Source organism: Pimephales promelas, chromosome 1 (genome assembly GCF_988280905.1).
Source record: "Pimephales promelas chromosome 1, fPimPro1.hap1.1, whole genome shotgun sequence".
In the NCBI taxonomy this organism is placed as follows: Eukaryota; Metazoa; Chordata; class Actinopteri; order Cypriniformes; family Leuciscidae; genus Pimephales; species Pimephales promelas.
The window spans coordinates 40,105,574-40,126,629 of NC_142769.1; the positions used below are offsets into that span (position 1 = coordinate 40,105,574).

Here is a 21,056-nt window from a genome sequence, read left to right on the forward strand (position 1 = left end):
TTCTTACATGTTATACCTTTTAACCAGCCCCTCCTATACATCCAAAAATCCCCTATCAGAATAATGCAAAGAAAATAATGACATCTTTCTCCTTGTAACACACAGCTGGCATCACTAAAACACCAAAATAGCTCAAAATGTCTCGTTGGCATACACTGCTACATTTTATACTCACAAGCACGCATATTTTTTGGCAGAACTTTTTTTCATGTGTAAACATATATAATTAGGAGGCTTGGTTGAGGAAAAGAGAGAAAATCTCTTCATTTTCTCTAAGGGTGCTCTAAATGGAGCACAATTTACTGTCATGTTGCTTCAGACAGAGAGCGAAGAGGGGCTTGTGAAAGTTAATAGACAAAGCCAATTCAAGGACTGCTTGAAAACGGAGCAGCTTTGCTCTTTATTGTCTAATTGGCTGCAGTTCAAGCATTTCAGACAGCAACAATTACTAAGCCTGGAGCCTGACTAACATCCAATTACACACACATAGGGAAAGGATACGAGCACACACCTCAAATCTGGAATCCCCTATGCATCAATGCTTTTCACTGTCTTTCTCTCTCTCTAATGCACAGACCCAGACACAAATATAAAGATGCTGCCGATTGTCACCACAGTGATGTCACTGTGGCCAGGCCCCAAGGGTGTAGGTCCATGGTCTAAAACAGGGTGTGATTGTGGCCGTTTATGGGGTGGCAGCTCAAAGAAGCTGAAGGCATAAGGGGTTTTAGATATGAGTCATGGTGGTCATGGTACACAAACATGTCTGCACATCGTTAGAGGAGGGTAGACAGAACTGTCGGAGATCACAGAAATAGGAAAAAGAAAACAGCTACTGACGCACTGAGATGTGTAATTTGACAAACTTATTAGCAACCACATATACTGTGTTTGCACCCACAGAATTAGTCACTCCTACATTATAAACCCACTTGATTTTTATACACAAACACACCGTCCCCAATCAAAGCAGTAATTGCTTACCGCTTACATTAGTGGCTAATCTGATTAGCTGAAAAAAGGTAGTTTGTGACAAAACAATGTTTACAAGTAATTTAGGCAATCACAGCATTTTGAGTATATTAACAGCTGTGTTTGTTTCAATCCTAGTGACAAATTTTCTCTACTAATTTTTTTTTACTAGTTTACAAATGCTAGTCATTAGAGTTTAGGCCAATTGGCATCCTAAGACACCTTGTTTGAACTGAGTAAAGTAGTCTTAGCCTCAAACATTACACAGTCTGTTGCTGACCGTCTCACGCATGTTACTGGGAGGTACAGTATTTGCTCAGTCCGTTAAGTTTTGATGTTAAGGTTGAGATTACAAACTTCTGGGAGTAAAAACACAGGTTGTTTTTTTTATCAGACCACCTGGACACAAAGTTGTGTTTACAAGGTACCAGGTTGATACAACAAGCACTTCAAACAGGCAAAATTATATTCAGCTATTTTTGGTCTCTGCAGCGATTACAGTCTTTTTTTTCATACCGGTCTAATATGTAGTATATTCTATTTCTCATCTTACATAGCATGTGAAAATAAAACAGACTTAGGTTTACTTAGCATGTCAGTCGGACTGCTTTTCATGTAGACAAACAGTCCTCTGGTAGAAGAGGCTGCAGTGTGGACTTGACCGTATGCTGTATGTATAAGATAAAGCCTAAGCTGTGTGTGTGTGTTTGTATGTATGTCTGAATATGTGTGTGTTTTTATGCAATTATGATTAATATACAACATTAATCCTGCTTTTTTCATTTGTATATCTTTAAAAATCCCAGACTGTATAATGTTGGCAGTCTTACTTGGCATAATCTAAGTACAAACATGTGTATATGTTTTAGAAGAGCAGCCTCAGCAGCCTATGAGTCTCTGCTGTCAGTGATAAGACAAAGTCCAGAGACTTTCCGTGAGACTTTTTACTTTTGATATATATGTTTTGAAAGAAATTAATAGTTTATTCAGCAAGGATGCGTACCGTAAATGATAAAAAGGGACTGTAAAGACTTGGGTTGTTACAAAAAAATATATATATTTCAAATAATTACAGTTCTTAAACATTCTATTCATCAAAGAATCCTGAAGAAATTTTACTTTAGCACCAAATCAGCACATTAGGATAATTTATAAAGGACCATGTGACACTGAAGACTGAAATAATGTCTGCTGAAAATTAAGCTTTGCCATCGCAGGGATAAGCTACATTATATTAAAATTGAAATAGATTTTAATAATATTTAACAATATTATTGTTTTTGGTTAATAATCACTATTTTGTTCCCAAAAACATTACTGCATTTTTGATCATAAGCATAAGATACTTCTTTCAACAACATTTAAAAGTCTTTTTAAAAACCAATCCCAAATTTTTGAACATTAGTGTACAGTACATCACTATGTGACCACTAGATCAGCAAGATATTATTAAATATAATTATGCATCTATGAATTTATCTAGTGACATACACAATCCTGAACTGTGTCTGAAATAGTGAACTATTTCAGGTGTCGCTGTCAGACATTTTTATATAATATAGTATATAGTGCACTTGGTCATTAATTTCCATGTGGTCGACATGTCTGCACATCTTCTCATCTTCTTTGATCAGTGAGTCTTTTACAACTTCTAATGTAGACATAATCCTCTGTCCAGTTCCTTTATTGGTTTTATGAGCATGCTTAGTTGACCATGATCATCATCACACAGGGTATTCTATTTCAAAACCTTACAGACACCTTACCATGTTATAAAGCTAATGTTAGATCTGTAATCTCTAAAAAAAAAAAAAACCTACAAAGTTCAGAACTAAATGCTGGGATGTTTCCCTTGACTGTGATTGCTGAAATCAGTGTAAAACTGCAGAAAATAAAAATGTCTATTTTGCTTTTAATAGGGTCCCATTCCAGAATGGAGTAAACATGTGACCTGAGTGCATTCATTGGCTTGGTTGGAGTGGTGTGAGCTGTTTTGACATGTTATGGTTCCAGTGGCAAATAATACCAGCAACATGAACCTACAAAGCAAAAACAAGCCCACTAGATGGACCCAACCATTTCAAGCCTTAGTCGAAACCGCTCACTATGCAATTACTAGATATTTTTCCACAAGTCTGCAATAAATCCTTTAAAAAAAAACATTTTGCACTGCAAATCTGAGCTGTTGAAACCCTAGATATAAACCACAGTTTGATTTTGCACATGGGAGACTCCCGTTGCATGCCTGAAATTGATATGCCTCCCACTGTGCACGATAGTAGGCCTATGTTCTCCTTTAGTTCTCCTTGAGTGATTGCAATTGATTTAATTTCCTCAAAATGTCAGACACACTCGGCCAGCTACACCTCATTTAGAAGGATCGGAACAGAGAGTGTTAGACAAAGGATGGGGTCGCCCTATACATCTACTGACTGCTGGAAGTCCCTAGATCCTTATTACTGTTCTCTCTGTTTGTGAAGTAAATTGAAGAAAATGGATGGATGGAACTGAGGTGTACGTGGATGGATGGACTTTGAATGAAGGGGACCTAATTGGTCTGAATAAAACGCTGGGACACTGGGTTTATTTATGGTTAGTTGGTTCCTGTCAAAACAAAATTTATTAAGCTGCTGAAGACATTAAGACAGAGAGGAAATCATTTTTAAAAGAAAGATGGCCTTGACAATATTTCATATAATGAAATGGCAAATTTGGTCTTTCTGGTCCATACAAGATAGTTAGGCAAGAGCAAAAAAAGTCTGGAGTTTGTTCTTACCCTGCAAACATCAACCAGAAACCTCCACTCACATAATGTCAATCTCCTCCGTCCCCCCAGAACTAAGCTCCTCGCGGTTGCCCCTTGTCTACTTAAGGCTTAAAGGTGCTATATGTAACTTTTCTTCTAAAATTAATCCTTTTTTATTGCTTTTATATGTTTGTGAAGGGGTTGTAATCACACATTACAATGATCCACTTGTCGGATTTTGCTATAACCTCTGAAGGCCAGTATATGTGAAGCCTCTGGGTCGGATTTTCAAAATCAAAATTGCGAAATCCATCGGATGTGACGTGCATGCGCGCTCCCGAGCCTCTCTCCTTTTTATATAGAGTCTATGCGACGGCACTGCAGCTAACGACATGAGTCTGACAACACCAAAAAACGACCTGCCTCCAACACAACACACACTCCAACACAAATGTCACATAAATATAAAAAACAAAACAAAAATGTATCTGCTGAAGCTTGTCAGGCTTTATGGTTTGAATTATGGAGAGACCTCCACTATTTTTATTGTGATAAACTACAAGTTTTCAGATGCTGAAATAAAGGTAAACTGTAATGAAATAGCAAGGTAAACTCCAACATATATAAAACATGAAATGAATACAAAAGACTGTTCCAGGATAATAAAAGTAGGTGCTTTAGTTAAACTTTTATTCATCTCATATCGTCACTCATCCCATTACTATCATATCGTTTATAATACACATTTCCAGACACGTTCAGTTCAGTAGTGTTACGTCCTACGATCTTACTGTTCCACTGAAATTGTTCAGTCTAGTTTACTAACTGTTTTCGTTATCATATTATACATTCACCTATGTTGCTGATTGTGAAAGATACACGAGTAGTTAGTGAAATGCCTTATGCTAGATAGCACCACAAATGTAACGTTATCATGGTACGAGCATGGAGCATTAGTTCAGCGTCTAGCTGATAAAAGTAGCTAATTATTGTAACATTGCAGCAGGAGTTAACATGAGTTTCCAACATGTTGTGTGATGCTTTCTCTGGTGTGTTGAAAGTCTCAGTGTGGCCGTGTACCATAATTGCTCACTCTTGTGTTCGAGCAAGTTAAAGATTGGTTGCAATCTGAAACATCACCGATGGAGGCCGCTAAAAATTACATATAGCACCTTTAAAGACTTTTTTTATTTAAAAATAGCTACAACTAAACATGAATTGAACTGTTTTTATGTTTACTATTCTTATCCCTGTTTTTACTTTTGTAAGTGCTTTATAAATAAAATGGATTATTATTATTCATTATTGTTAAATAAGATTTCTGTTATTTTGGATCTTCGTGTCTAAACGTAGACTAAAAAAATATCTTGAAGTGCTTTTTATGAAATGTATTGTGACATTCCCTGCAATCGAAAGCAAATTTGAATGATGGGAGTAAATGCTTGTGAAACAAGCCTCATCAATATAACCAGACTCTTAGTCTGCCAGATGATATGCCACAGATAAATGACACAATATCCACCAAATAGACGTCTATGGAGAAGAGGAAAACTCTGTGAAATAAATACAATTTGGACAAAATTATTCTAAAACAAAAATTGTTAGATCCAGGATATTAGTCGACTTTTTTATTTTCATTTGTTGTTTTTACTTTGGAGTGGACTAAATTATGTGGTTTAAAAAAAAACAATTTAATCTAGCCTTATTTACTTGAATAATTTGCTTAATCAAACCACAGTGTTATTAAATCCGGGTTTTTTTAGACCGACACAAGTGAAATAACAGCTAAATTAAGAAGAAAGCCAATAAACAAGACTTGGCTTTGTTGTGGAGTACAGCAGTTATTATCAGTATGCCTTGTGCTTAGCCAAGTTATGAACCACATTTATTTAATATGTAAAAATGCAATAGTTGAGCATGGCGCTAGCAACAGCAATGGGTTTGATTCTCAGAGAATGCACATAATCATTAAAAAATGTTAGATCTTAAGTTTATTTAAATAAAAACATCCACCAAATGTAAGTGCATGCAGAGATTACTGATGCGTTCCAATTCGCCTACTGATACTACGCCCTAAAAGGCGTACTCTTTTTGTGAAGAAAAAGTACATACTTTTGAGTGTAGTAAAAGAGTAGGCAAGCTTTGGGACATACTTCGTCATCTTTAATGGACAGCTCTGTCGCATGCATCCTATCACCGTAAACTGACCTGTCAATCACAGTTAAAATCATCCATTCAATCTAACGTTCACATGCTAGCCGTGGGTCTTTCATGCAGAGACTCTCCGAATGTGTTTGCAATTTGAATGATGCGTTTAAAAGTTAATGGCTAAACATTTTACAAAAGTTCACAATGCTTCTGCAGATGCATTATAATAATGCAGCCAACATGGAATAAAAACATCACTTATATATATCACTTAAACCCCTTTATCTAAACCATAACCGCGGGACTTGCACATCCTCCATGTCTGTAGTTTTTTAACACCTTTTCTCTTGTGTCTGTAGTTCTAACCGAATCCTCGTCCGACGCGTGATGGGTTGTGGGCAATATCAGCCGTTAGAGCAGGGGCGGCTCGCCCATAGAGGGCGCTGGGGCGCCGCCCTCCCTCCGACCTGTCTGTCTGTTTTTTTAATATATATTATAATTTATCATTTTGAAAAATAATCCGTGTTAATTATATGCTAATAATGGTTTTACTTTGAAAAGTGTTTTGAACTCACCAGAATGATATCTGCATTCACTTTCGTTACTTTTATCATGTTGGTGTAGTAGTATAGCCAATAGGCTGTCTTCTCAGGGCGCCAGTTCGCTCAGCCCCACAGTGCTGGAATTTAAGCCAATAGTTCCACGGTTGCTATGCAAAAAAGTTTATATTTCGCCAATCAGCGTCGTCAAATTTTATGGATTGGGGGCGCTGAAAATATCGCCCACAGTATCAGATTAGGGGAGTGCACCGTGCACGCGCACCACGGGACATTTTTTTACCTCAGATGAGAGCAGAATGGCAGCGCCAGTGACGTCGAGTGGAAATAATGTAAAGTTAGTCATGGGAATTGACCTGTCTGTCTCTGTCACTCACTCACTCACACACACATAAACACTGTTTCACACACGTTTGATATTAAAATAGTTATAGGAATATTAATACCTGTGTGTTTGCTTTGTTTTTTTATGTTTTTAAGTTCTGAGCTAGATTACTGTGTTTCATACTAGTTAAAATCAACTTTCTTCTCATACTTGGGTGTTATACCCTCAAGAATGTTGTCCCACTCTCTTTCAGAGCCTTTTCTCTCTCTCTTTCTCTAGTATCAACACATTGTTATCCATTATCCAATTGTCAATTTGTCAAAAATATGTAGTCTACAGCTGGGGATTGATTAAACTAGATTGTTGTATTACCTATTATTTTTTATATTACCTATATTATAATTTATCAATATTATGCGTTTGCACTTTTTCTGTCAGCACACAGAGCATAATAAACATGCAACTTGTTCATTATCAGTAACTGTCAAACTGTTATTATTATTATTGTATTATTTGACCATTGGTATTGACTGGTTTAAGTTATTTTATTGGTATAGGTAAGGGCATGGCCTAAGGCCTAAAATGCACCAGAATGCAGGAAATCACATCTACTAAATTCAAAATTTTCTAGGGGGGGGACCCCCAGACCCCCCGCTTATTCAGCCCCCCCTCAAATATTTTTCACCAGCCGCCACTGCGTGTACATCGATCTGCAGTTCAGACTCTGACCGGATATAGTAGACCATCCGGGTCTCTTTGGAACACTCATTTCAACATACTACGATGTGGGACGTACCAATTCTATTTTCGAATACTATTTAGGATGTATAGTATGCAAATTGGGACGTAGCATACATCTTGCCTCAAAACCAAAGCTGTGGTTTGAGTTGCAGACGTTCTCTGCCCTGAGGCTGAGCAGGAGAGTTCTCTGACAGTTAAACTCTAATCTGTTCTGTCTATTACAGTGATCCTGTCTCTGTTCTGGGCTTCCCCAACGTTTGGTTTACTTTAAAAAAAAAAAAAAAAAAAGCCTTGAGGGCCCAGAGCTGAAGAGTGCGTTCCTCAATTCACCCCAGCTGGATCTGATTAAAAACACCTGGTTGGGGAGTAGTGATATCATTTATCTTGATTGAGAGGACAGTCTGGTTCATTTTTATATGTGGATTGAGTCAAAGAAGATGTGAAACTAATGTAGTTTTAAATAGATGCTGTACACTGACATCAACATAATAGGAAGAATTGTTTTAGAAAACAAAATATTTAAATTATTAATTTTATCTAAATTAAAATGTCCATAAAATTTGTTCTACATGTTCTTCATGCTATTTTTTAAAGTATTCATCCAGAAGTGGAACCCATCCTCCCATCAAATAAACGCTGACTGCCTTGCTTGAAGAAAATGCTTAGCTTATAATTTAAAACGCCAATAACTACAATTAGTTGCCTGTGAATAACAACAGCGCATATTTTGATATTATGTAACCACTCTGCATAATTGTGAAACGTTTTTCTTCATAAAATTGCCTTCCCTTCATGATCATTAATGGGGAAGACCTGAGGCTACAAGGATAATTTTTGTTGTTAATGAATCTTTGATTTAAAAAAGCAAGTTAACTATTGAAATTAAAAAAGAAAGAAAGTGTCAAACAAATTGCACAAGAGACTATTATTCAAATCATAAACTCACACTTCAAAGCCAAACTAACTTTAATTTTAGCAACAACCAATGCCAAATACAGCACGTTGTAATGCATCCTAAAACCATTCGCATTGGTTCTCATCCTCAAAAGCATTGTGAATATAGTCGCTGAAATATCTAGACATTCACATCAGCGCCTAGGAAAGACGTTTTCCACACCGGCGTCTAGGAAGCACACCGGACAATAATGTGAGCGAGGCATTAATAGCACAGTGGGTAGATGGAGGAATCTGTTTTTCAGAGAACAGACCTTGTGCTGCTGTTGACAGCCTGAACTGTTTTCCATTTCAACACTTCCTTGGCTTCTCCTCTGTGGTATGTCCTACCCCTCCCCCTCAACACACATGTACACAATCACACACGTGAATGGTCACAATCGCAGACACACAATACAAACTAAGTGCTACCTAGAGTGTTTTGGGTAAAACCCCATTTTTTTTATCTTTTTATTTTTTGCTTTGAACTCTAAAGGGCATAACTGTAGCCTTAGCTGTAAGGTATTTTAAGTGAGACTCCTGGAAAGCCTGTACAGAGTTGCCAATTACTATCCCTCATATCATACTGTGGTCACTGACATGGATCAGGGGCTAGTTGCATAAATATATCCATTAAGACAGTGTCTTAAGATCTAGTATGACCCACTAGCAGTTAGTTTAGGGGCAGTCAATTGGACCTCTTGGTATCAAATTAGGCAAATCTAGGTCTTAATGTAACTGACTGAAAAAAATATATATATATATATATTTACGTTTATTCATTTAGCTGACACTTTTATCCAAAACGACTTATAATTGCTATAAATGTCAGAGGTTGCACACCTCTGGAGCAACTAGGGGTTAGGTGTCTCTCACAGTGGATTCAGGTCTCTCACACTAAAGGCATGCATCTTATCCACTGCGCCATCACCATATATATACACACTACCGGTCAAAAGTTTTAGATCGTAAGAATTTTAATGTTTTTAAAAGTCGTCTCTTCTGCTCACCAAGGCTACATTTATTTGATTAAAAATACAAAGAAAAACAGTCATATTGTTAAATATTATTACTATTTAAAACAGCTGGTTTATATGTGAATATATAGTGTAATCTGTTCCTGTGATTAAAGCTGAATTTTCAGCACCATTACTCTAGTCTTCAGTTTCACATGATCCTTCAGAAATTATTCTGATATGCTGATTTGATGCTCAAGAAACATTTATGATTGTTATCAATGTTTTTTTTTAATATATTTTCATTTCATATTTTCAAGACTGGAGTAGTCTTGATGCTGAAAATTCTGCTTCCATCAGAGGAATAAATTACATTTTAAAATATATTAAAATATAAAACAGTCATTTTAAATTGTCATAATATTTCACAATATATCAATCCAGAGGCCTGTGCCAACAAATATACCACTGGCCCTACCCTATGAACCTATGTTTTATGTTGTGAAAGTACAATTCCTGGATCCACACTCTTAATTTGAAACATTGTCAGACATCACCTGTTGCCATGTATGACTCCAAAAGCCACAGTGGTCTCCTAAAACAAAAATAACATCTGGGAGTTGCAGGTGATTCTGGTTGATAAAGTGGGCCTCCACATATGTTACGCTCCCTTGGTGGTGCATGAATGCAGCTGGTGGAAAAAAAGCATGCTTTTATCTTCACATGCTTCAGAGCAGATATGTGACCTCTTGCATTGTGACAGAAATTACTTCATCGGGCCAATAATAGTGCTAAAACAAACTCTGTCTTTAGTCTATTATTTTTTCTCTTTTTTCTCAATAATATCATGCGTTTCTTGGCAGTGCTGTGGACTGTGCTGGTGTTCCTGGTGGTGCAGACTGAGAACACCCCCACTACTCTATATTTGACTTCATCCAGCGTCCAGTTACCACTAATCACTGCTTTGAAGCATTTTGCAGTGTATAAATGTTCCAAAGTGTATTTGTGTGTGTGATTTCAGGGTGTGGAATAGGGCACTTCTAGTTGAAAGTTGTGGTTAATAGTTGTGGTTAATAATAAAGTTTGCCGTGAGGTGAAAACTGCAGGCAAGACAATTATAGTCACAAAAGTTCTATTACTGGGAAATCATTTTTGTTCTGTTTTAATGTCTCAGTAGCTACAGAGTGTTTGATTACTAAATGATCATGGCCATTATCAGGTCTCTATAACAATAGTTCTCATCTCCCCCATTGTTCACAAACATATTCAGGTCCCATGACTTTTCCAGTTGTTTGTATTATTCTGGATAAACGTTTAAAAATTCTTTAAAATAATTTTTACATTTTCTACCGCAATTAAAATATTTTAGAACTTGACATACTTTGTTATGACTTTTCCATGTCCATAAACACTTACACTTACACCAACAAACACAACATTACACTTTTTTACCTACATACAATATATTGTCACAGTTTAAAGAGTCAAAGATGAGTCACAGGTTCCAATCCAAAGATATTTAATAAAAGTACGGAATCCGAAGTCGCGGTCCCCTCAACTCACGCCTTCGTCCAGAGATGCTGCCACACTTGAAGTAGAGCCCGTGAGGCTCTTCTCCAAGTGGGAGTGCGCACCAAGGCTAAGGCCGATCGCCACCGTTTGAAGCCTCCCGTATACGTCGTTGGTCAAAAGGTGTGTCTCTCTACTAAGAACATTCCACTTTAATCCGTATCTAACAAGCTTGATCCAAAATATATCGTCCCGTTCCCTGTCACCAAGATCATTAGTCGGTGACTCAAACTTCCTCCTGCGTACAGGAGAATTCATACCGCCTTCCATGTATCCAAAATAAAACCTGTTTCATGCACCCATTAATAGACCATTCATGGTTCCCCCACCGCCGCGACTCGTACATGGGGAACCATCGTATTCGCTAAATTCTGGACTCTGGAGAAGGAGGGGACGTGGATTTCAGTACCTGGTGCAGTGCTATTTGTACTCCTGAGAAAATCAATGGTAATATTTGGTACAGTAGCCTTTGTTTGAAATTACAGAGGTCAAACGTTTCCTGTAGTTTTTCCTCAGGTTTGCACACACTGCAGGAGGGATTTTGGCCCACTCCTCCACACAGATCTTCTCTAGATCAGTCAGGTTTCTGGGCTGTCGCTGAGAAACACAGAGTTTGAGCTCTCTCCAAAGATTCTCTATTGGGTTCAGGTCTGGAGACTGGCTAGGCCACGCCAGAACCTTGATTTGCTTCTTACAGAGCCACTCCTTGGTTATCCTGGCTGTGTTCTTCGGGTCATTGTCATGTTGGAAGACCCAGCCTCAACCCATCTTCAATGCTATAACTGAGGGAAGTAGGTTGTTCCCCAAAAAATCTTGCAATACATGGCCCCAGTCATCCTCTCCGTAATACAGTGCAGTCGCCCTGTCCCATGTGCAGAAAAACACCCCCAAAGCATGATACTACCACCCCCATGCTTCACAGTAGGGATGGTGTTCATGGGATGGTACTCATCATTCTTCTTCCTCCAAACACGGTTAGTGGAATTATGACCAAAAAGTTCTATTTTGGTCTCATCTGACCACATGACTTTCCTAGATCATCCAAATGGTCATTGGCAAACTTAAGATGGGCCTTGACGTGCTGGTTTAAGCAGGTGAAAACTTCCGTGCCATACATGATTTCAATCCTTGACGTCTTAGTGTATTACCAACAGTAACCTTGGAAATGGTGGTCCCAGCTCTTTTCAGGTCATTGACCAGCTTCTCCCATGTACGTAGTTCTGGGCTGATTTCTCACTTTTCTTAGGATCATTGAAACCCCACGAGGTGAAATCTTGCATGGAGCCCCAGTCAGTCAATCCCCAGGAGATTGACCAAGGGTATTGCTGCTTTCTAACCGCTGTAATTTTTGTTGCTTATTTTGTTATCGAGAGGAACATGCTCATATTAACATATTCATCTAAACGTCACTTTCAGCAGCGTAGGCGACATCTAGATGTTCTTTAACACTATATTGCTAAAAAGGTATTTCCAACTTCTTTTTATTTCTGAGCAAAAAAAAAGCATCATAATTCATAAAAAGCATCAAAAAAAGAGCATCATAATTAGGTTCAGTATGTGCATGTTCACGAGTGTGAGCACGATCAAGTTGCTTGCTCCATCATCACCAGAGTTGATAATAACAAGGGTTTCTAAATTCGACATATATGCAAAGCTATTACAAGCAATCTGTTCCTTCAACACAACTCAGAGTTGCCGTTCAACCCCTAACTGTACTGATTCATTGTAAAACATGTTGCTTCTTCAGACAGTTAAAGACAGAATGGCCCTTATCTGGTTGTCTGCAGACAAATATCTGGCTCTCAGGCTGGTTTAAAGACATTCCTGGCAGTTTTATCAGGGTTCGTGGAGTACAGGCTGTCTCTCATAAGGATCTCCCTAATCAGTCTTAATTAATAACACAAATACAACCTTAGGAAGTGCCAGACTTTCATTAGTGCATGCAAGCCCAAAAAGAGTCTCTCGTCTCCCTCTCTCTTATTGTTACGACTTTCTTAAAAAAAAGGAGAAAAAATGATCTTCTCCATGAAAGTAGACATTAATATAGCCATAAAATATTGTACCTGTACTGCAGACATAGTCTTTTGACATCTGTCCCAGCTCTTTCAGGTTTCTTTGCTTTTATGTCCCTGGTTTTTGCACAACACATTCTGAGGCTTGCTGACAGATGTTTTTGCAGACATAATATGAGATATTTTGACATGATCTGTCTAGACTCGATGACAGTAACACTCCTGCTGCCATGTGCTTCAAAAACCAGGTCAGAGGGGTCAATGGAACTTTAAGGAAACATTCTCTGGAATTTCTGATGAGGGATTGTATGAGACAGAGTCATGTAGTGATGAAATGGGATGGACATATGCTAACAATAACACAAAAATAGCACCCTCCTTCTCACCTTCATACTACTAGATAAATTGGCATGAATAGTCAGAAAGAATGAGAAAAATTATAATGTATGCACAACATGCTTGCAAAATTCCCATAGACTTCTAAATGCTGGGGGAGGAAAGAAGCTTACTGGAGTCAAGCATTCATCGGAAATAGGAAATTTCCGAATCCATTTGGTCAAGGACTTCGATGTAATGACTCCCTATGGAGGCTGATCAGAAAAGCAGGCAAAGAATTTGGAAAACACTAAAAGCATTTGCTAACATTCAAAAGGACAGCAGAAAGAGAGAAGCATTTTTTTAGAGAGCTAGTTCTGCTCTGGTTTGGCAAATGGAAAGGAGTTGGGGATCTGGCAACCCAAAATGCCCACCAAGCGCAAACAAACACTGAGGTTAGAGGGGGAAGCAGTAGGAGTGTGAGGGGAACCTAAAAGAAATTATATAAGAAGAGAAGATTGCCATGTTATGTTGTGGAATTGTTGGTTCTATCTAGCTAGCTACTTTACGCTCTCTTTTAAACCAACATTCAAAGTGTGTAGTTAAGGTAAATATTGTTAAATGTTAAAAATTGCATTATTTTAAGTTTCATCCTGTTTGCTTCCTCAATTAAATGTTTTAACTTATCAGGCTAAATGGTTGCTAAATGGTATCAGGCTGTTTATTAGCATGTTGGGTTTGTTAGACTACACAATGCAGCCTTTATCCACCATCAGCCATAGCAAAATAAAATGCATTAAGAGCAAACCCAACATTTAATTCTCCAAATCAAGTAGAGTAAAAGAATTAGAGGCTTGGCAATTGAGAATGTTCTTGCTTAAAGGCAAATCAGAGAGAGATGGCCTTTCTGTGCTCTTCAGATGGGCAGTAGAACTGTGGATAAGGCATTCGACCTCATCGCTGAAAGATTGAAAATGTGTCTGGTTTAAATCTTCCAGACCTCCACGCCATTTAGACTGAATGGATGGAGCCAAAAAAACCCATGAAATATTACAGTTCGACTGCAATGCTAATTAATTGCATATGAACAAAAGGACTTTCCTGCTGTGCTTCCATAACAACTCAATACATTTGCAGATCTGGGTTAGTGAAACAATTTTTCAAACCACAAATGTCATTCAGGACAAGAAAAATGTCTGAAAATACGGACGTCATAATCATTTTAACGGAAAAAGGGAGTAGAAGTCGCAATAGGCTGCAAGATGAGGCAATAAATCATTTCGCTGCAATTTATAGCATTGATGTTAAAATAAAAAATCATTTGTTTGATAGGAGTCACCACCACTGCTACTATCTTTTCCTTTCACTTGGATCCTGAAGCTCTCAAATAGTTCCAACTTGAAACCATTAGACCTGTCTTTCACTATATCCCAAAATCTATAGGGAAAGTTTACAGGGTACATATCAACCTGGCATTTTCATTGTTTGTTTGTTTTTTTAACTGAATGAAAATGTATGACCTATACTGTCCTAGACAGTCATGCATATATAGATGCTCACTGTGGTTATCTTTCCTAGATTAGAGTGCACAGGAAACCATGTGGTGTTAACTTAGAGTTGACATCTGGAGGTACCTTATGAGGAATGAAGACTCTTGTGTTGTTCATTTATCATTTAGACTTTGCAGTTCTTTTTCTTCTAAAAGTGCTTCAGTAAATTAGATTCAAAAGCAATCTATTTGTTGAAGAACATTGAAGAGCCAGGAAGTATACAAAATATATTCAGCATAAATCAAAGCCTGAACATTCAACTCAGTCTGGAAGGTACATGGATTGTTAATGATTATTTCAATGAACACCCCCCCCCCCCCTTATATATTATGTATATTTCCTCTTTTATATATTGCATTTCATTTGAATAGTTTCATAGACTCAAACAATGTGATTACACAGCTGCTCTTACCGCTGCACGCTGGAAAGCCCCCCTGGTGTATGTGCCACCTCCTCTGTAGGTGATGGAGGGGATCTCTTTGCTGAAGAGCGAGCATTTGTGCTGGTGAGCTTTGGGTAGCGACACATAGTCCACTCTTGTAACCACATGGCTCTTAGAGCTAAATGTCACCAGCGCAACACGTGTTGCCTCAGGCGCCACCGGAAAATCTGACAGCAGCTTCCGCACAAATCGCAGCTCGCTCCCAAAGTTGGACGCTCCCACGCTGGACGACTCGTCCACGAGGAAGACCAGATCCAAACAACCTGCCCGCTCCCGAAGAAGACGCACGTTCCTTCGGAAAACCTGGCCGAGACGTTCTACTTTGCTCTCTGCACTCTCAGAGAGATTTTGCCGGGTTTTGGCTGCCTGACGTAAAGCCTGTAGGGACGGCTGCTGAGCCTGGCTTGGCCAACTGGTACAGCCTAACCAGAACAAGGGCAGTAAGGTGAATCTTAAAGTCAATGTAAGTTTTAACGTCACCATGATAACGCCACAAACACCAGTGTCCAGTAGTGGTTGCAGTCCTCCTGTTGTTTCTCTTCTTTTGTTTTCTCTATCTTTTCCAAGCAGAGTGAGTCTCCTATTTCTCCATGGGTCTCAGGCATCTGTGGAGCTCCTGAATTTCAGAAAACCTCCAAATGTGTCTCCCCTCTCTCTCTCAAAATCAGTGAAAGACAGTGAAAAAAAGTTCAGTGAGAACGAGAGAGGGTGTGTGTGTGTTGGTGTGAGACTAAGAGTGAAAAGGAAGAGGGAGAGAGCAGCGGCGGAGGAAAAAATGGGCAGTCAGAGGCGTGAGTGTCTCTCTTTTTCTTCTCGTCCCGTTCTCTTTCTTGTTCCTTACTTGTTCTCCCCTTCTCTCTTTCTTTTTTTTTCCTTCTGCTGGTCCTGGAGTGCTTGGGTTTGGTTGTGTGTCATTGGAGCACTCTAGACTGTCCGTCAGCCAATGCCTTTGTGAGGGAATAAGTGTGTGTGTGAGAGAGAGAGAGAGAGATGTTTGTCTATCGGCCTGTCAACATGCCCAAAGAAAACATTAGCACGGGGCCTGTTGATCAAATCCATATGTCTGGCACTCGTCTGCTCTCGGACGAACAACTCTCACCAAACCACCATGCAGATACCAAGAACATCTGCTAATGAGAATAAATGATGAGCGCTGTAGAACAAGCTTGTAATGGATACAAAAGCAATGCAATTCATTTGACAAGCAGAAAAGCTGTTAACAGGTTTTAAATCGAAGCAACATAAGAGTCCACATGTCCTGCAAGTCTTTTGTAAGCAGAGCCTCCGGACTTTATTACTTCCTCTTGTTTTCTCTTGGTGGTCTTGAGGGGAGAGACGTATCAAGTAGGATCTCTCTCTTTTTTATTTGTTCCTCCTCTCTTTTGTGATTTTTATCTGTAACCAAAACAAAGACTCAATGCTCTACACAGTTTTAAAGTGGAGCGGCCACAGTCTGGCTGTGTAAGAGAGCATTTTGAGCCAGACTAAAAACGAATACAAATGACCATGTGTGAAGAATCCCAGCTGTCATTGATATTATAGGACAAAACAGACAAGGATTTGCAGAATTGTGGGATTATGGCTCAGACAGCTACTGATTCTTGACTGAAACAACATGTCGAGTGTGAAATGTGGTCTATAAAGTTAACTGTGAACTTTGTGCCTGCAGAGCAAAAGAGGATAGTGGTGTTTGACTTGCTTGTGTGCTTCAGAGTTAAAGGGACACACAAATTATATACTTAATCATTTTTAATAACTTTTTTACATGTATTTTTCCTCCATGCCAGCATACTGTACACACACATTGCTAGTTATCATGCACCATAAATCCACCCTGGTTGGTAATTAGTGTCATTTTTCTTCTGTCTTTTATCTGTTTCGCAGAAGTGATGTGGTGGTGATACAGTACATTCTTGACATTTATCCAAACAAGAGGATATGTCAAGATGAGACAAACACTTCATTACTTATAACATTTGTTTTGGGCACTTTGTTGGTCCATATTTAAATCTACAGATCTCAACAAAGATATCTATACTCGTTTTGATTAATCTAATTTTAACAGGAGAGATGCAAAAAGCCCTTTTCCTCATTAACTACATGGCAAAGCAAAGTGTCTTATGTTAAAACTTAAAAATTGTAGAATAGGGCCCTCTACAGGTCAATAAATGGTACTTGTTATCCAGTTGTTGACTGTTGAGAAATCCAACAGTTTGTCTGAATGAAACTATTATGCAAAACAAATCCTTCTAGTTGGGGAACATTTTCAGACCAAAATTAGCTATTTTTCTTCCAGGATAACCTTGTACGTGGCTCACGTAATGGATCAGCCTGATTCCTTACTGAAGAACCCCCAGATCATCACCAAACCCACACCAAATTTCACAGTGAGAATGAGAAACTGTGGGTTGTCTGATCATTAGAGGATCAGGAAAACGCAGAAAACTGGACTCATCAGAGAAGATCAGAATCAGGCAGATATGTCTTTGTAAAGGATGCGTGACTCAAGCCACGTACAAGGTTACCCTGGAAGAAAACTTGCTTACCTTTGCTCGGTTCCCTAACTCAAAGGGTTGTTTTTTCCAGCAGGACAATGATCCATGACATGGGTATGAGTAAATGATCAGCAAAAGTTGAACTTCTCCTTTAACTCCTCTGAGGTTAAGACATTAGTATTGTGTTGTTCAAAAATGAATATAAATGTGTTTTCTTTGCATTATTCAAGGTCTTAAAACATGTTAAATGCTCTAAATGTTTTTACTCGAAATTTTAAAGAAATATTGTCAGTTTATAGAATACTCATATATATAAATAGTAAGTCAAGAGAAACTGCTAATTTAGAGCTATACCTGCTTTAGGTTAGGTTATTTATGCATTAGTTGGTTCACTGAAAATTGGCATCAACAGTTATTGGAGCCAGACTGTACAGAAGTACTTGCTGGGTATGTGAGTTAGAGACATAAATGGTTGCTATAATAATTTCTGTCCCTTATGATGCACACATGTCATTGCAACTCCAGCAGATTAAATTGCGACTTCTGGCTCCATCTATTGGTGAAAAGATGCTTGTGTTCACACTGCATATGCCATTATTGGATATTCTGACTCCATGGAATTCAAATTTAAGTATTGTACCCTTTTGTCATATTTGTTAGCTTTTAGACCATTTTTTATCCCAATGTGCATCTAAATAATGACAAAACACAAAAGTTTTTTGCTAGTTTAGTAGTCCATTTCATGCTTTTACCCCCAAACCCCCTCAAATAGAATATTTGCCATTAAAATGTTGCATGCAAACGATTTTTACATGCTCATTTGGGAAAGATACTGTTACTCAGTTGTTGTAGTTACAACTTTCACCAACAGAGGCTGATGGGGCCAAGCGACAAACCAAGAGTTTACTCATTGCAGATGGAGCTTGACATCCAGCTCCCCCTTTGTGTATGGGTGGAGCTTGAAGGTTCAGCCCTACCATAATCCTATTCCTGAACCTATTTAGGTCAAATTCCAGCCATTAGGTTCACAGAGGTGGAGCTGAACTAGGTCAAGTTGCACACATTACATCCAGAAAGGGGGAGCTGGATATCATTTGGCTCTGCAGTGAGCACCATTTGTGCTAACTAGCCATACTCTGCACTGCACAGATGCTCTCTAGTCTAGAATGTTAATATCCCTCCCCTTGTGCAATGAATTGCTAAATCCGTTAGCAGTTCATGACTGAATTTAAAGGCTTTAAAAAAAAAAAACACTATAACTTTCTGAAACTTTACTTGTGTTTCCATATTTTTAATAATTTTCTGTCTGCTTATGCTTAAACTAATTTTTATTTTATTTTTTACAGTGCACAGGAAGCACAGTGGCCAGCATTAGCTCAGAGCACAACTCTGACATTCTGAAATCAATGTTTTCAGACATGTTTCTTTTCATATGAAGCATTTTTGTGAAAATAGCGGAAATGTGGAAAAAAGACTTGTACGTATTGTGTGTGTCTGTCCACAAGCAGTCGTGCCTCTTATAAAGATGTAACGATCGATGTGGTAGTGCAGGTTCTCAGAGATATTTTTAGCACACTCTCTGACGTGAATATATGAATAATTCATGAGTTCTGCGGCTGAATGATGGACCACGCCATGCTGTGACATCATAATACATCACTTACGTGAGATTGTAACATGTGTAAAAGAAAAAGCTGCATTTATCCAGTTATCCAGGCTAAATTGACATAAAATAATAGCATGCAGAGAGGCAAACCATGCTACATGTGAGAAATGTGAAACTCTTTGCTATTCTGAGAGAAGGATTTGGTCATTCTTCTAAGAAATGTGGCATAGGGAAACATGTGAAGAGTTCAGATGCAAAAGCCTCTAAATGCCATTTGAAATTTTCTTCTTTAAAGATGATTTTTATCAAACTTGTATATTTAAGTTCAGTAATTTCACTTAAATAACAATTAATAGGTAATTATCATTGCCATTTAAGTGAAATCACTGAACTTAAATATACAAGCTTGATAAAAAATCATCATTAAAGAAGAAAATTTCAAATGGCATTTAGAGGCTTTTGCATCTGAACTCTTCATGTTGTTCCTCTCCCACACTTATGAAGAGAGAGGAAGAGAAAGTTATTTTCTCTCACTCTAGCGTTTTAAGACCGACACACATTGAGTAAACACGTACACTACAGCATACACAGCTCTGTCTTGTTCCATGACAGAGTCATTTGTTAATTTGCAGACTGAAAAATTCTCACACACGTGCAAAAAACAGATGACCACAGGGGAGCAAAAATGGATGTCTCTGATGGGACAACAGTGTAAGAATGAAAAACAGAGCCTTGGAGGAGAGAAAAGGGGGGGAAACTGGAGACTGGATCGAACCAGAGTTCCAAAAACATGATCACGCTGTGGAGAACGTGAGGAGATGAGTGAAAACAGAGAACAAGAGGGGGAGAGACCGAACTGGCAAATAGGGAGAAAGAGAAGAGCAGTATTCCAGAAAAGCAAACAAATATGACAGAAAAGCAGAATTTAACGAGATAGTTCATTCAATAATTAGTTCTTTCGTCATGTTAAACTCATGTTGTTCCAAACATGTATAACTTTCTCTGTTATGCATAAGATAAAAGATATTCTGAAAAGAATGTTTAACCAAACATTGACTTGCATTGTATTGGGAGAAAAAAAAAACACTAATACATTTCTCAAATGATCTTCTTTAATAGACAGAGGAAAGAAAGTCAAACAGGTTTGGTTTGGAGCAAGATGGAGGTAAATGATGACAGAATTTTTATATTTGGGTGGATTAATTACATACTAAAAAAGTTGTATTAAAAACTCCAAAGAAAGACGCACAGGCATGGCAATAGCTTTCATAATATCGTTATCAGATGATGAAAGAGTGTGATGATCAGTTTCACAATGATGGTTAAATGTAATTAACACTCTGCTATTATGCTAATCATGAAAACATTGATGCCAAGCAACTTTGATTGATTACTGAAACGCCTACATTTGATTAAAAACAAAAGGCAGCCTATTACTACAAAAATGTTAATACATTGTCTATCACAAAGAAACAGTGGGAAGGATGCAATGGGCTATATGCATGCATTAGTTGCGCATTTGACGCAAGGATGCTCAGTTTCCGGTTGGGGAGATTAAAGCGGAGGAAAACCGAGGAAAACAGGATTATGGCAGTCTTCAAAATTTACTGTCAAAAATAATCTTTGAAACGAAACTTTCATACGTTTAGATGTAATTTTATAGTTATGTTTATTTAATATAATTTTAAA

At 38.1% G+C, this 21,056-nt stretch overlaps 1 protein-coding gene across 3 annotated transcripts in view; it reads right to left on the minus strand.

Annotated features, from left to right (window-relative positions):
• The window catches only part of svep1 (sushi, von Willebrand factor type A, EGF and pentraxin domain containing 1), a 71,458-nt gene extending 55,241 nt beyond the window's left edge, over positions 1-16,217 (minus strand). For all 3 annotated transcript variants that reach the window (XM_039684222.2, XM_089129681.1, XM_089129680.1), the window contains exon 1: positions 15,237-16,217. In XM_039684222.2, the coding sequence (XP_039540156.2) occupies positions 15,237-15,749 (513 nt within the window). In that variant the 5' untranslated portion in view covers positions 15,750-16,217. The remainder of the gene's footprint in view (positions 1-15,236) is intronic.
• Between the last annotated feature and the right edge of the window lie 4,839 nt (positions 16,218-21,056).